Source organism: Xylocopa sonorina, chromosome 4 (genome assembly GCF_050948175.1).
Source record: "Xylocopa sonorina isolate GNS202 chromosome 4, iyXylSono1_principal, whole genome shotgun sequence".
In the NCBI taxonomy this organism is placed as follows: Eukaryota; Metazoa; Arthropoda; class Insecta; order Hymenoptera; family Apidae; genus Xylocopa; species Xylocopa sonorina.
This window is the reverse complement of record NC_135196.1, coordinates 1,768,922-1,783,817: the sequence shown is the minus strand read 5'-3', so window position 1 is coordinate 1,783,817 and position 14,896 is coordinate 1,768,922. Positions and strand designations below refer to the sequence as shown.

General features: G+C 37.4%; 2 protein-coding genes across 7 annotated transcripts; one reads left to right on the top strand and one right to left on the bottom strand.

Annotated features, from left to right (window-relative positions):
• Window positions 1-263: 263 nt before the first annotated feature.
• On the bottom strand, window positions 264-7,664 carry Eip63e (cyclin dependent kinase Eip63E). Of its 5 annotated transcripts, none has more exons than XM_076894555.1 (7): window positions 7,125-7,664; window positions 5,255-5,373; window positions 4,235-4,363; window positions 3,282-3,478; window positions 2,335-2,720; window positions 1,365-1,909; window positions 264-406 (listed from the first exon to the last, which is right to left on the bottom strand). In XM_076894555.1, the coding sequence occupies exons 2-7, from the start codon at window positions 5,331-5,333 to the stop codon at window positions 315-317; spliced, it is 1,428 nt and encodes a 475-aa protein (XP_076750670.1). In that variant the 5' UTR covers window positions 5,334-5,373; window positions 7,125-7,664; the 3' UTR covers window positions 264-314. The 5 variants fall into 5 exon arrangements, with proteins under 5 accessions (XP_076750670.1, XP_076750668.1, XP_076750667.1 ...); XM_076894553.1 differs by having other exon boundaries at window positions 5,255-5,344; XM_076894552.1 differs by lacking the exon at window positions 7,125-7,664 and adding an exon at window positions 6,385-6,608 and having other exon boundaries at window positions 5,255-5,344.
• A 502-nt stretch (window positions 7,665-8,166) lies between these two features.
• Psa (puromycin-sensitive aminopeptidase) lies at window positions 8,167-12,911 on the top strand. 2 transcript variants are annotated; one of them, XM_076894524.1, is made up of 5 exons: window positions 8,167-8,310; window positions 8,396-8,756; window positions 9,275-9,519; window positions 9,677-9,824; window positions 10,185-12,911. In XM_076894524.1, the coding sequence occupies exons 2-5, from the start codon at window positions 8,628-8,630 to the stop codon at window positions 12,261-12,263; spliced, it is 2,601 nt and encodes an 866-aa protein (XP_076750639.1). In that variant the 5' UTR covers window positions 8,167-8,310; window positions 8,396-8,627; the 3' UTR covers window positions 12,264-12,911. The 2 variants fall into 2 exon arrangements, with proteins under 2 accessions (XP_076750639.1, XP_076750638.1); XM_076894523.1 differs by lacking the exon at window positions 9,677-9,824 and adding an exon at window positions 9,878-10,028 and having other exon boundaries at window positions 8,170-8,310.
• Window positions 12,912-14,896: the final 1,985 nt, after the last annotated feature.

Sequence of the window (14,896 nt, the reverse complement as noted above, 5' to 3'; positions counted from 1 at the left end):
AAGAAGGAAGGGACGAAAAGAAAGAAAAATGAATAACACGAATGTCGTAATCATATGCGTATATGCGTGTGTCTAGATGTTCATGCCTAGATGCGTGTACGTGTTGTGAAGAATGATTGGAATTTGTAGAGCAGCCCTGAGAAAGAGCGACTGACGCGCGTGGAAATAGTGTGTAGCGTGAGTGTTAGTTAAGACAATCTCTTGCCCCTGTATGTGAATTTTTGATCCATATGAGAACGCTTCACTGAACATGTGAATTTGGGAATTACTTATTATTTACTTATTTTTTTTCTTCATTATATGTACTTTTAACCTCAAGTCTTAAGAGCTGTGTGACGCGAATCTGCACACCCGTGCCTCGAATTTGTATATAAATGACAACCTTCAACACTAAATATCGATACTTCTGTAAAGAAATAAAAAAAAAAACAATCAATCGTAAACAATATATTATAATTCATTGATGTATTTTAAATTCAAACATCAGGTGATTCACCTAACTGGACGACGTCAAGTTAAAGTGCACAAAGTAAAACTTATTCTTAAAACATTTTCCGTACTATTTGTCTTGTTTTAAAAGCAAGTTTGACTTTTCCCAATAAAACACCTTACATTCCTTTATGGAAATTAATAGAGCACTAGTATTGAAAATTTATAAAATCAATGTTCTGGCATAATACACTTAAGAATGATATAAAACAGTTTGATTTATTGTTGACCAAAAAATTAATTTAGTATTATCAAAGATTTACTTCCAATTATTTTTACGATCGTAGTAAATACGGTACGTACGAATAATCTCGTTAATAATGGTTTAAATTAATTATCAAAATTCGTTTATAATATAATATTATGGGATTATTTAATGTTCTGCAACTGCAGTCACACTAATTGCTGTTAGTCAAACAGATGGTAAAAAATCGAAATTTATCGTGAACCACTTTAGAAAATGTGCAGTTATTATTGCCAAAATGTGCAGTTATTATTACCATATTAGGAAATATGTTGTGTATGTGTTGTTAAACGATTAGATGCCTATATCAGTAGAAGGTAGTCAACAATTGGAATACATTTTCGAATAAAACTTTCACCAAAGATATCCCAATAATCGTATTTTAATATTTCTTTATTCCATTTTTCACGCTCTCTTAATATTTATGTGGAGACACATGACATCCTACTAAAAAAAAAATTTGGTTTTCAAAAATTTGGTCTCACAATACAAATAATATAGAAATGCAACACAACTCCGTAAAATTATACAACCCGTGCGTCATACATTTTTGTCCAATGAGTATGAGTAAATTCCTATCGTTAAATTAGATGAATCACCCTGTACACGTATATAGAACCTTAAAGCTTACCGTCAGGCAACTCGTATAGTTTTCTAGGAAGAGAGGCAAAGTATGGATGCTTCAGCGCTTCTTCAGCTCCTATCCGTTGATCAGGATTCAATTGTAGAAGCGACGATGCCATACTATCGCCTTCGGCAATATCATAAAGTCTAGGGAACGAAAGACCCAATTTTCGCGGAGGATAGAATCCCAGTCTATGCGGTTTATATCCTGGCAGGTGCGTGACACCAGGCCAAGTCTCCTCTGTAGGAGTGCCTAATACTTTGAATATTTTATCAAGCTGGTCGTACGTACACCGTACACCTGGGAATGTTGGTTCGCCGGTCAACATCTCCATAAATATGCAACCTACTCCCCACATGTCAAGTGAGGTAGAATACTCTGTAGAACCCAAAAGAACGTCAGGCGGCCTGTACCATAATGTCACGACTTCGTGCGAATATGTGTGCGACGGTACAGATTTAGCTCGTGCTAAACCGAAATCTGCTAACTTCAGTTCTCCTATTTCACTGATTAGCAAGTTTTGTGGCTTCACGTCTCTATGTAATACTCTCCTAAATTAATGCACGACAAATATTAATTATTATTGTTGAATCAATTGTCCCTAGAAAGCACTCGCTTGAAAGTGTTTAAAAAACTGGGTCATTTTTATGGACTGTTGTCTTCTTCACTTCTATATCGATCAATAAATTCGACTTTATTCAAAAAAACGTCGGACAATTAAAGGAATGATATTCTGGAGGCAAAATATATTTACAAAACACTTTACAATTCTGATAAGGAAATGATGAACATAACTTCAAATTAATCGATTCGTTAGTTCCTCTGAAACTAAAACACCATTCTAAGTCTTGCATTATTCGATTATCTAAAATATTTCCATAGTAAAGAAGAAAAACAGTAGAAGAAATGGAAACTTTTATAACCCAATTCAAGCGAATACCTTCTTAAATATATCACATGTATCATATGTTTTTACCTGCGGTGACAGTATGCTAATCCCCTTAATAATTGAAATAGAAACAATTTAACATTTCGTGGATCTAAACCACCGTTACCGCTCCCGTACCTTTCCATGTATTGAGACAGATCGGTATGAACATATTCAAAAACAAACGTGAGAGTCTCGCGCGTATGAATTATATCGTGCAAGGTAACGATATTGCTATGCTTCAATTCTTTAAGAAGGCTTGCCTCGCGAATGGCAGTAAATGGAGCTCCCTCTTCCTCTTGCAGTCTAATTTCCTTAAGTGCCACCATTTGATTTGTTAGGTGACTATAACCTTTGAACACTGTGGCGTATGATCCTTCCCCTAATTGTTCCAGTTTTATATAAGCTTCGGATTTACCAAAAGGAGAATCTCCCTGTAAACATAAATATTAAGGCTCTTTAACGCCAAAAACTTTGAAAATATATAAAATGCTTAACCGGAAAGACCATGATACGAGTACGGTAAATCCGAGGTGTCTTAGCTATGTTAGCGGGACTGCAATCACCCAAAGCCATGATCCTCGGAAACCGCTGTCGACCAACTACTTGTCGATAAAATTTCGAATAAAATATTTGCACGTATACATATTTTCCAATGTTTATGCATTTTGGTTAGAATCATAACAACATTCAATACAAACTTTTGCAAAAAAAAAAGCTGAAATAAATACAACACATGATGTACTAATACGTTGTACAGCCACTGTATATTAAACTTATTGAAAGTTGTAAATGTATACATTTAAATACTTTCGTTCCATATCAGTACAGCGATACTTTTATATCAGCACATATACACTTACTTAAACATGAAAAAATGACCCTAAAATTGATGTACTTTTTTATAAGACTGAAGTGAATGGACAAATCACTGGCACGGATTATATGAATAGATCTTAAACAGAGCGAATAAGTACACGTGAGTATGGCGTTACCCCAAATGCTGAAAATCTTTTAGTTCTTCTAGGAGGTGGATCTGGCCCAAGGAAAACTTCCGACTTGGGTCGTGGTGGACGTCGAGGTCGTAAGATTACTCTAGCTTCTTCGCGTATATCCTCGTCGAGAAGCTTGGAATCACTAGAAACGGAAAGCTGCCGATGCACTCTCTCATGGTCGCCCACACCTGTCCATTCTATGACATCCAATTTCGTCCTTAAAACTTTCTTTAAAATAACAGCAATAGGAATCCACGTAGAATCATAATTCCTCATTAGTTTATCAATACATAAAGTACACTTCTAGTTGACAATATGACACTGAATTAAGTCATAATATATGAAATATCAGTGTTGCAATTGAAATTTCAACAAGAACTTTGTTTCTTCTACTTAATATTTATCAGTTCCAAATTATACTTAACTTGTGAATTTTATAAAATGAAAACAGTCCTTGGAAATGTTTAGAAAAAAGGAATAACAATTAATAAGATCAAGATAAATCAATCAAGTGTAGGTAATGATATACTTTAGTACATGCGAATTCTTCACCATTATTTCTGAAATATGTATTTATTATAACAATATTATATTTGTAAAAAATATTGAAGAATTTAGCAGAGTATGTAAAAATAGTATATTTATAACTATATTTCATATGTTACACATTAATACTATGTCACACTACTGGGGAGTTATTAACTACTAGAGTGCAACAAATGTTTACCACAGATATCAAAGGCCATATACAAATATTTTTTATAGGAATCGTTCATGTAACATGTTATGCCTTATAAGAAATAAAATACTTAGCTTCTTGATAAGTGCTGTCACGCATTATAATAACTTGCTCAGTTTGATAAAATGCAGTCACATTTTATAATACTTATGACTGTGTAATGTATCACGCATTCAAGATGATTTCATCCACGGTAAATGAATTTCACACTTACCATAACGGCGATCCTTATCTGCAGGTATGTTGCCGTTTGGTTCTAAACGGTCTAGGAACTCCTCGGAATAGCCATTATATGGCAATTGACCCCTGTTTGCAGCATCATCAGCCTCTTCTTTTGATATCGCTTCAATATATAAAACAATAGTGTTGATAAATGGATATTATATAGTATGGCGGTAAATGTTCACAAAAGGCAAGCACCTTCAATTACCTTGATTTCTACATACGTTGCGAAGATCATTAGTTTGAACAACTTTTTCCTATACATATAAACGTCGCTCTATTTAGTTACCAAGCTATGCACAAAAAAATTCTAATTAAACTTAGGTTACGAAAGAATACATGATTCTGCTCTAGGCGAATGTTGCTTTACATACACGGTCACCCCAATCCTATATAGTCCACTTTAAATCTAATTCAGTGATAATAATCATTTTTAATATCAATAACAGAGGTACATTAGTTGGGTATAAGCTGTGTTGAACTAATATCCGGCCGCTTTTCAAGGTCAGCCGGCAACGCAAGCGTCAAGGCCCGGTGCAGACGAGCGGTTTGCGTCACCGTTGCCGCCACGCGGATGTCTTTCTTTTTGCTTTTCAGCTAAGACAAAAAGAGGCAAATTTTCACGAATTCACTTAAATAAGCTAAGAGAAGAGAAACTAATATTGTACTTCCTTCCTTGTGAACATTTACCAACGTATCCTTACATTTTTATTGTAAAATTTGTAATACAGTTGCAACTAAGAATATTAGATGTGTATTATAAATATTTAACTAAAATGGAACTTAATAAAAGTGTAAACACAGCAAACAATATAAAACTAATATCAATAATAACCAAATTAAGTTTGTGAAACCTTTTAAAAGTCTGGAAGAATATTAATCCTTTTAGTATCTATCTTATGTAATGAGAGAGCACGATACTAAACAAAAAGTTTCAGACCATAAACACCTGTCTTTTTGTTTGGTAAAATAATTATTTTACTTGGCATTCAACAATTTGAATAATACTTACAAAGTCTTCCAAAGCTGTGGCTAAGCCTTTTTTTGAGCTTTTGTACTCTGCTAAGAGCACCACCCTTCTTCTCCCGCATTGTCACAGACCCTGTGCATAATAAGCGCAATCTTTAGCAACTGTAAATCAAAACAAAGATATATATAAATTCAGACAGCTGCTTACTGTAATATAATATGGCCAAGAAACTTAGAATAATTCAAACATTAACGGACTATTACATGTGTATGTGTGGTGACATCATGCACTATGCAATGCCAGTGTTCCTTAATCTTATGATTAATGGTGGCAGGAATGTGGAAGGCATATTTGTCTTTGGTACAGTGTAACATGTTTATGTATATATACATATATATGTATTAACAATACTATCAATGAACATTTTTTTCAACAAAAAGAACGTAACTTATACAATCCTAATTATACAAATAATGATATTTCTCTTCTATTAAATAAAGTAAAGATTGCAAGCACCATATGTAACATTATGTTCGTTTAAACAATGAAACAGCCGAGTAGAAGAGTTTATAATTGCTTGAACAAATGCAAATGACATTCTTTCTTAATTTATGTACCATATAAGTATGTATGCGCTTAATTTGCAAAGACAATAAAACCAGTTGTTTGAGACAATGTTAAATTGATAAAAATAATGTAAAATGATAAAAATATCTGTATTTAATCGAATTACATGTAATGTTAATGACTACTAGCATACTATAAAATTACTATAAAATTACAAATAATTGATCAAGAAAACCATAGCGCTAATGCTTGAAATTGATTAACGCATTTCTTTTAAATGTAGTAAATTTATTTTCATAAAGTCTATAGTTGCTTTTCTAATCTCTAAATAATAAGAAGTATTTTACAGTTGCGCACAAATAGCAATTCCATTGTTAAGAAGCAACAAGCAATTAAAAGTTTCACAGATAAGTACACACATGTACAGATATGATACACGTATATGTATTTTGATTATGTATAAATTTTTACTGTACATTGTACACGTGTGTATGTGTGTGTGTGTGTACATATATATACGGCGGATACACACATGTGTTATTAGTACAGGTCAACGAACTAAAGAAAGTTTAGTTATACGTGTGAAATAACGATAGATAAATTACGTTGATAATTTCTAGAGTGGCTACTGACTCCACATCCCGTTTCACGGTGTTCCGCATGCCTCCCCGTACACAAAAGCACTTTTCTCCATTCACGCATCTGTCGCGTTCTACGAGTGACGTTTTCGCGGTAACGAAAAGGCACTAATAATATTCGCAGTACTAAAAGGTGGCGATGCACACGCAAAGCATTCGATGCAATCTCACATCTGATAAAGACATCTATGCGAACGAAGTTCGATAAAAAGGCTCGCCAAGAATGTACATGATCCGTTTCTCTCTTCGAAATACGTACTGTTCATCCCCCACCCTTTTTAGTTTGTAAACGACACACTCTCCTCGCATTCCCTCTCCTTATTGCACTCTCTTGGCCTGTCACTTTGCCCCTCCCCTCTCCCCCACTAGCTCCCTCTCCCTGCCTCTCTTCTTCTCTCTTCGTTAAACTAACGTCCACCCCCACAATTGCGAACCAACTTTTGACACTGTCCAACCTATTCGGTCGTGTTTTACCAGAGTCCACATGTGCAACAAAAGAGAGAGAGAAGATCCGTTTCGCGATATAACAGTGCGCGAAGGGACAATAAGAAGAAAAGAAAAGAAAAAAAAGAGAGAAGCCGGAAAGCGGTATACATGAACGTCGAGGACACACGATCTAAGATTGCGGAAAAATAAGAATGGGGGGGGGGGGGGGAGTCGAAGGAATTAATTTCTGTGATAGTTCGATCTCGCGGGCGTCAACTTACCCTCTTTGCTCTTGGAGGCGGTCGAACCCTTGTCTTGACAATACATGATTACTCATTCGCTCGTATACACAAAACACATCACATATGGGCGGTAACGCACTGTGTGTGTGTGTATGCGAGAAGCTATTCGTTTCGTGATGTTTCTCTCACGGGGCAGGTCAAGTCCGGTGGACACCTTTTTCACCATTCCCGTGGCAGCGTACGATACTTTCTTATTAATGAACCGATCGCCATGAAAAACACACCAAGACCGTCTATCCGTTCGCCACTTTAAGATCTCGCGCCGTGTGCTTTTGGACCGCGGTACGCGCCACCGATACCCCCCCCCCCCCCCCGGTCAAACCTTGCCAAAGGTTTACACGTCTCGACACAGCCGAGATCGTGAGTATCTTTCGGAACCAGGGTTTCTCTCGTTCCGACTTGCTGAATATACGGCGGGTGCTCGCGCACACCACCACTATCTCGAACAATTCATCCGCGAGAATAAACTTCTCCCAACGAGTCTTCTATTACTACAGCCCCACTGCCTCGTGCCACAGACAAAAGTCTGAAACTGGCCGATCCACATTGGCCTGTGTGCATCTGGTTTACGTGCATGACGGATCTCGATAGTATTTTCGTGCACGTTCGCATAGCGCCATCTCGTCTAGTCTATTGTAATCTTATTTTTGCTATAGTTACATTATATTTCGTTGCACTGTTTAACGTTCTTAATCTATAATGTTTATTATGAAACGTTTGTTTCCATATATTTTACAAAAAATATTATCGAAACAAACATATGCTGTTGTATAAAACGGTATAAACGCCGAATCTCTTATTAGCATCATTATTTTGTTAATATAATTGTCAAGCTACCATCACTTCGCAATTACCTGGTTGAATTAAAGTTCACTTGTTATATTATAGCAAAATATATTTATGGGAACTCGTATTTCGATGAATACAGTATGGTATTCGATTCTTTGTATTATATAATTATGGGCAATGGTAGCTCGTTCTAACTGCAACCAAGTTGTGCAACTGATATTTCCTTTCAATTCTAATTCGTTCCGGCGTGAATACACATGTGCGTTTATTTAAGAAATTTCACAAAATTTTCGCGTTTATAATAACCGAAGAAGAGTAAAACATGGAATTTTTTCCTCTCATGAAATGAGATCATTAATAAAATAAGAAATGAAAGGTAACATCGACGACATAAGCAGTAATACCGAAGTAGAATATGAATATGTGTTTCGAAATCGAAATTTCCGCCTTTATGTTTATAGCGACATCAGAGCACGTGATTTATTCCCTTTTGCAAAGGGAGTTCCATTTTCATTCGCATCGCTGTACGTAGACGGTGTGTATGTTGCGCATGCGTCTGCAATGCTTTGAGACGTTGTGTGTTAGTGCATACCTACTTTCGCGTTGTGAGTCGGCAAAAAGGGAAAGCTGAGGACGGCTTTTAAGACACTTCGATATTTAACAATATTTCGAGTCGCGATTCAACATCGAGCGATGTCGAGCACAGAAACAAAGCCATTTCGCCGACTGCCCACTGATGTTCAGCCCTATCATTATAATATTGTTTTGTCACCGAATCTGAAAACTTTTGTCTTCGACGGGAAGGAGGATGTGCACATTGACGTAAGCTCAATCAATTTAGATCAATCAATTTACATCCAATGAAATGTTAATTATTCACGCGATTTATTCTATATTTGCAATTCGAATAATCAAACAAGAAGCATCGACCATATGGCAAACATAACCATAAAATTCAAAGAGACATTAATATATATATGGATATATGGATATATGGATATATATATATCCATATATCCATATATATATATACTTTTTTTTTATAACCATATCTACATATACGTGCTCGTATATGTATATTATATACACTTATAATGAGCAATTTCAATAATAGCCTTAAGTGACAATTAATTTTAAGACATTTCTCTTATCTTGTTTTATCTGTGATCAACTTTGATCAAAATGTCAGTATACTTATTAAAATTGAAACAGATAGATACTTGATAAGATAGCTAGATAGTATAAGGGGCATTGAATTCCAGTTTTTACGCAAAAACAGTTTATTACCTATATTGCATTAATTAGTTTTTCATGTTATTGATAATTTTTAACATTTGCAGGTAAAACAATCTACAGACACCATTATTTTGAATTTATTGGACATTGACTTAAAAACGGTCGTTTTCAATGACAACAGTGGAAAGGTTATTCCAACGAAAGAGATTAAATTATGTGTCCAAGACGAAACTGCAACTTTGGTATTTCATGAAAAGTTACCATTGGGCAAAAGTGGATATTTGAGCTTGGACTTTGTGGGAGAAATTAATGACAAAATGAAAGGTTTCTACAGGAGTAAATACATTGGGTACAATAATTTATATAATGTTGTGATAATATGACCAAATATTAAATAGATACAGAATAATTTTTTTCTTTTTTTTTTGTATTTTTATCTTTTAATATGAGAAATTGATTTTATCAAATGTAATCCAATTCAGAATATAAATTCCAACATGTTGTAGGCAACATATGCGTGGTGCAGTAACTTTCCTATGTCCCACATCAGCGCGCAGAGTTTTTCCCTGTTGGGATGAACCATCTATAAAAGCTACTTTTACGATAGAACTTGTTCTTACACGTGATCCATCACTCATTGCCTTATCAAATATGGTAAGCAATGATCAATACTTTTAAACTGACTAGACCTCTCTATGTGTTTACAGGGCCAATGGAACTGTTGAACATGCAGCTGTGACTCAATTTGAGGCAACAGATGCTAGACGTTGCTTCCCATGCTGGGACGAACCAGCACTCAAAGCCACATTTGATATTACTCTAAATGTACCATTGGGTCTTACAGCACTTTCCAATATGGTAAGCAGCGCCTAGCACGTACAGTTTTATATTATTTTATTTTTATTTCTTTTTTTTTCGTGCAATGAACGTATTAATTACGAATACTCAAACGTTCATGCAATTTAAGCAAAATGAACAAATATACATATATGTGTGATCATTTGTGTGTTGCAGCCAATCAAAAACGTAATAAAGGGTGAGGATACAGAGACTTTGGTATTTGAGAGAACACCAATCATGTCAACGTATTTAGTAGCTGTAGTAATTGGCGAATTCGATTACATAGAAGACAAATCGAGCGACGGTGTGCTAGTACGTGTGTACACACCAAAATCGAAGAAAGATCAGGGACAGTTCGCGTTGGAAGTAGCAACGAAAGTGTTACCGTATTACAAAACCTACTTTGGGATAGCTTATCCGCTTCCAAAAATTGATCTAATCGCGATTGCCGATTTCTCATCCGGAGCTATGGAAAATTGGGGTCTAGTTACGTATCGTGAAACCTGCCTGTTAGTAGACCCGAAGAACACATCTTCTATGCGGAAACAGTGGATCGTTTTAGTAGTGGCCCATGAATTGGCGCATCAGTGGTTCGGAAACCTAGTGACCATGGAATGGTGGACGCATTTATGGTTGAACGAAGGATACGCGTCTTTCGTAGAATTCTTGTGCGTCGCACACCTATTTCCTGAATACGATATTTGGACGCAATTCGTGAACGACACATACATCAGAGCATTAGAATTGGATGCTTTGGAGAACAGTCACCCAATAGAAGTGCCGGTTGGTCATCCCTCTGAGATCGATGAGATCTTTGACGACATTTCATACAACAAAGGCGCGTGCATTATTCGAATGTTGCATTCGTATATCGGTGACGGCGATTTTCGGAAAGGTATGAATCTGTACTTGAAAAGGCACAGCTACGCGAACGCAGAAACGGGAGATCTCTGGGACGCTTTAGAAGAAGCCAGTCATAAAGATGTGCGCAGCGTCATGTCTACCTGGACTGAGCAACAAGGATTCCCTGTTGTACGAGTTAAGCATCGTCAAGAAGGTGACGATCGGATTTTATCTTTGTCGCAGGAGAGATTTCTGGCTAACGGTTCGAAAAATACCGGAAGCAATTTATGGATCATACCAATTAGTATAAGCACGTCGAAAAATCCAGATGAGTGTGTGCTTAAAGCTCTCCTTGACGAGAAAACGAAAGAATTTCGAATTGAAGGCGTCCCTGAGGATCACTGGGTAAAAGTAAATCCGGGAGTGATAGGATTTTACAGGACCCATTACAGTTCAGAAGCATTATCTCTTCTGCTACCGGCTGTTAAAGATCATGCGCTACCCCCCTTAGACAGATTAGGTCTATTGGACGATCTGTTCGCCATGGTACAAGCCGGTCACGCTTCCACCACGGAAGTACTGCAGCTTGTGGAAGCATTTCAACGCGAAGATAACTTCACCGTATGGTCTAGTATAATGAATAGTTTAGGGAAAATCGGCGCCCTCATCTCTCACTTAGATTTTGAAGATTCGTTTAAGGCATTTTGGCGCAACTTGATGCGCTGCATCACCAATAAACTGGGATGGGATCCGATACCCAACGAGAGCCATCTAGACACCCTTCTACGGTCTCTTGTACTGGGTCGTATGGCGGCATTAAATGACGAGGACACCATACTGGAAGCAAAAAAGAGATTCGAACTACACGTTGCCGGCACTACACTTCTTGCTGCCGATCTGCGCAGTCCTGTTTACAGAGCTGTACTTTCCGTTGGTGATGCGGACACTTACGAGACTATGTTGAGGCTTTATCGAGAAGCGGATCTGCACGAAGAGAAAGACAGAATACTCAGAGCCTTGGGCGCAATTAAGGACGAGACCTTGCTGGCAAAAGTCTTGAACTTTGCTATGAGTGACGAAGTGAGGGCACAGGACACTGTGTTCGCAATTATGTCGGTAGCAATAACGTACAAAGGTCGCGTGATGGCTTGGGATTTTTTCAAGGAGAATTGGAAAACATTACTTGACCGTTATGGTGGCGGTTTTTTAATCTCGAGATTGGTAAAATTTACCACGGAGAACTTCGTCACCGAGGAACGAGCCAAAGAAGTCGAGGAGTTCTTCAAAGACCATCCGACGCCGGGAACCGAGAGAACGGTTCAACAAAGCGTCGAATCGATCAGATTAAACGCTGCATGGCTTGCCAGAGACAAAGACTCTATCAAGGAATATTTGGCCGCTCACGTTTAATAGTGTGACACAGTGTTGTATACTTCTTGCATTGAGTTCTCCTCTCTAACTTTTGTTTGTTGCAGTTTCTGACATTAACAGAACATCTAGAAGGCGGGTTAGATTGCCATTCTGCGAGCGTACGAAAGAAAACGAAACCAAGAGTGCTTTGACTCAATTTAGAAGAAAGGGAAGACGGAGATTTTGCTGCAACATGCGACATCATAGAATTCGCGTTAACACGGACACCGACACACACGTGTACAAACGTGCACACGTACACAAAACTTTGCCACTTAAAAGAGTCGCGCGATTATCTACATAATTGCTCATTGTCTCGCTTGAACTTTCTATCGAGCGAATGTATAGAAATCACGGATGAATAATATTACAATTTGTAGCACTATTTTGTGTCGATGGCATTTTTAAATTGCAGCATTACATACCGTTTGGCATTTACTTTCTCAGTTTTGTGATTCATGAACCTGTTTAGTTCTCTTCCCTCGACGAATATGACATCTTAGACCCGCGCACCGGTGTTAATTACTCTTTTATATCATGAGTAAAATGAGAGAAATAAGAGAAAAAAAAGAAACAAGCGTGTAGCTACAGAAACACATTTATATAATCGAGAAAATGGAAATAAATACTTTTACGCTTGTACCTGTACGAATACATATTTAAATATGTTTTGTCCATATCGACCTCTTAAAACGGAAAATTACCTACATAAGACTAGCGACTTATCGAGTGAACTTTATACATTCATGCATTTCATTTCAAAAAAACGTTCACATATCGTGATCATCGCTCTGGTAAAGTTGCAATTTTTACGAATCTAAGATAAGCTCGTACCTATATACGCTATGTATTGTAATTAATGTTAAAAATAGATGTTCGTCTCTTCAAGCACAAAAATGTGACGTTTGAAAGTAATAAGAACGTTGTAACTATTATTTACTGCTCTTGTCTATCTTTTATGCATTATTTATATTTATTTGTTAAAGTATCTATCTATCATAGTATCAGTTTCCAATTTACATAGTACGAACACTTTTGATAACAGTATGATTGATAGAAAATATTCGTTTCTTGTATTATCGTAGTAGCATTATATATAATATTTTCTTTCTTTCACCAAAATTGAGAGTCTTACGATTAATATAAACATCACCAAATTAATATTTTCCCATTTATTAACAACAAAACAGACGTAAATAACGTATTTAACATTCCACCCTTGCAATGATAATCCTGTTTTTCGCTGTTGCGAGAAAGGTTTTTGCAAATTTGTTACTTTACCAGAGGACATATTGTTTAAACTCTCGAACCGTACGCCTCTATGTACGCCTTCCAAATATCTTATGATTGCGCCACGCGTGGGCGATGAAAAGTCATATCGGCTACTTAAGCATCGTTACATGTTCACAAGGTGACGGTTGTAGAGTTCAAGCTACGCTCCTTATCCCCGGCATCGATCAGCCCTTTCAACCCGCGTAGGAGGGTTGCGCTGCCGTGAGTCAGCCTCCACTTTCGTTACTAACGCGTGCACGCGTGTGTGATTTGGGTCCAGTAGCCGTCGGCCACCCCCCCCCCCCCCCCCATTCCCGCCCGCCCATCTCCTTGCATGAATACGAAGTAAAATCAAGTAGTCGAAGGGACAAGAAAAAGCGGGTCGCGGGGATACGCGCGCAACACTCGGACGGAATCAGTTCCCATGGGTATCCCGTGGACTAGAGGTTCCCAGGAGGCGCGCACGCGAACCTCGGGAATATACGATCAATACGGGAAGTTGCCGGACTCCTACAACGATACTCTACGTGCGGGCTACCAGCACCGTCGTGTCCTCTCATTGCCGCGACAAGGGCCACCGCCACCCTCGCACGTGTGCGTGGATTATTACGTGCACGTGCGCCTATTTAAGCCCACCCCAAGCGTGTATCGCGGGACGTTCGCGGATTTATCGCTTTCAACGACGCAACCGATCGGGGAAACGACCTAACGAGAAGAAACGACCGATGAGGTCGTTATGGACTGCAGCTCGATCTCTCGGGGAACTGTCCTCTTTTTTTCCTGTCCAGGTAACCTCTCCTGTGGACGCTTTATTCGCTCCTATCGAGGAAATATAATGCTTCGTGTAATATCTGTACTTTTTTTTTTTATATTTATAGAAACGCAGGCTTGCGAGACCGATAAACTTTTTCAGAAAGAATATTTAAAAGAACATTTCATTAAAAATGAATGATAAATCGATACGTGAATGGAAACGTTAAAGAAAATACACGTAAACATAGTAGTCCTGTACTACAAGTTGCGCGATTAATGTGTTTTATCGTTTTCCCACGAATGAAAATTCATCTGATAAATAATCAATCGCTGAATATATATTCGTCAATGTTGATAGAGTAATATTGTATAATTTTTGTTCGGTAACTTCTGACATTGAAAATATGACTTCTGAGACTGGCTACTCTCTGTACAGGTTTGTCTGGTACCTAAGAAAAATTGTATAATTTTCTGATTTCTTTTAACGCTAACCAGCGATAAACTTATCGACAGAGTTCTTGAATAGTTGTTTGGCAGATGAATCATCCAATCAGAAGGAAAACAATGATACGCGTAAATAAATAATTTACACTGATTACTGCGTTACA

Coding starts and splice junctions, on each gene's coding strand:
- Psa (XM_076894523.1), top strand. CDS start 8,628: ATGTCGAGCACAGAAACAAAGCCATTTCGCCGACTGCCCACTGATGTT. Junction 8,757..9,274: donor AGGAGGATGTGCACATTGAC/GTAAGCTCAATC, acceptor TAACATTTGCAG/GTAAAACAATCTACAGACAC. Junction 10,029..10,184: donor TTACAGCACTTTCCAATATG/GTAAGCAGCGCC, acceptor TGTGTGTTGCAG/CCAATCAAAAACGTAATAAA.
- Eip63e (XM_076894552.1), bottom strand. CDS start 6,481: ATGCGTGAATGGAGAAAAGTGCTTTTGTGTACGGGGAGGCATGCGGAA. Junction 5,345..6,384: donor CCACTCTAGAAATTATCAAC/GTAATTTATCTA, acceptor TATTATGCACAG/GGTCTGTGACAATGCGGGAG. Junction 4,364..5,254: donor CCACAGCTTTGGAAGACTTT/GTAAGTATTATT, acceptor TATATATTGAAG/CGATATCAAAAGAAGAGGCT.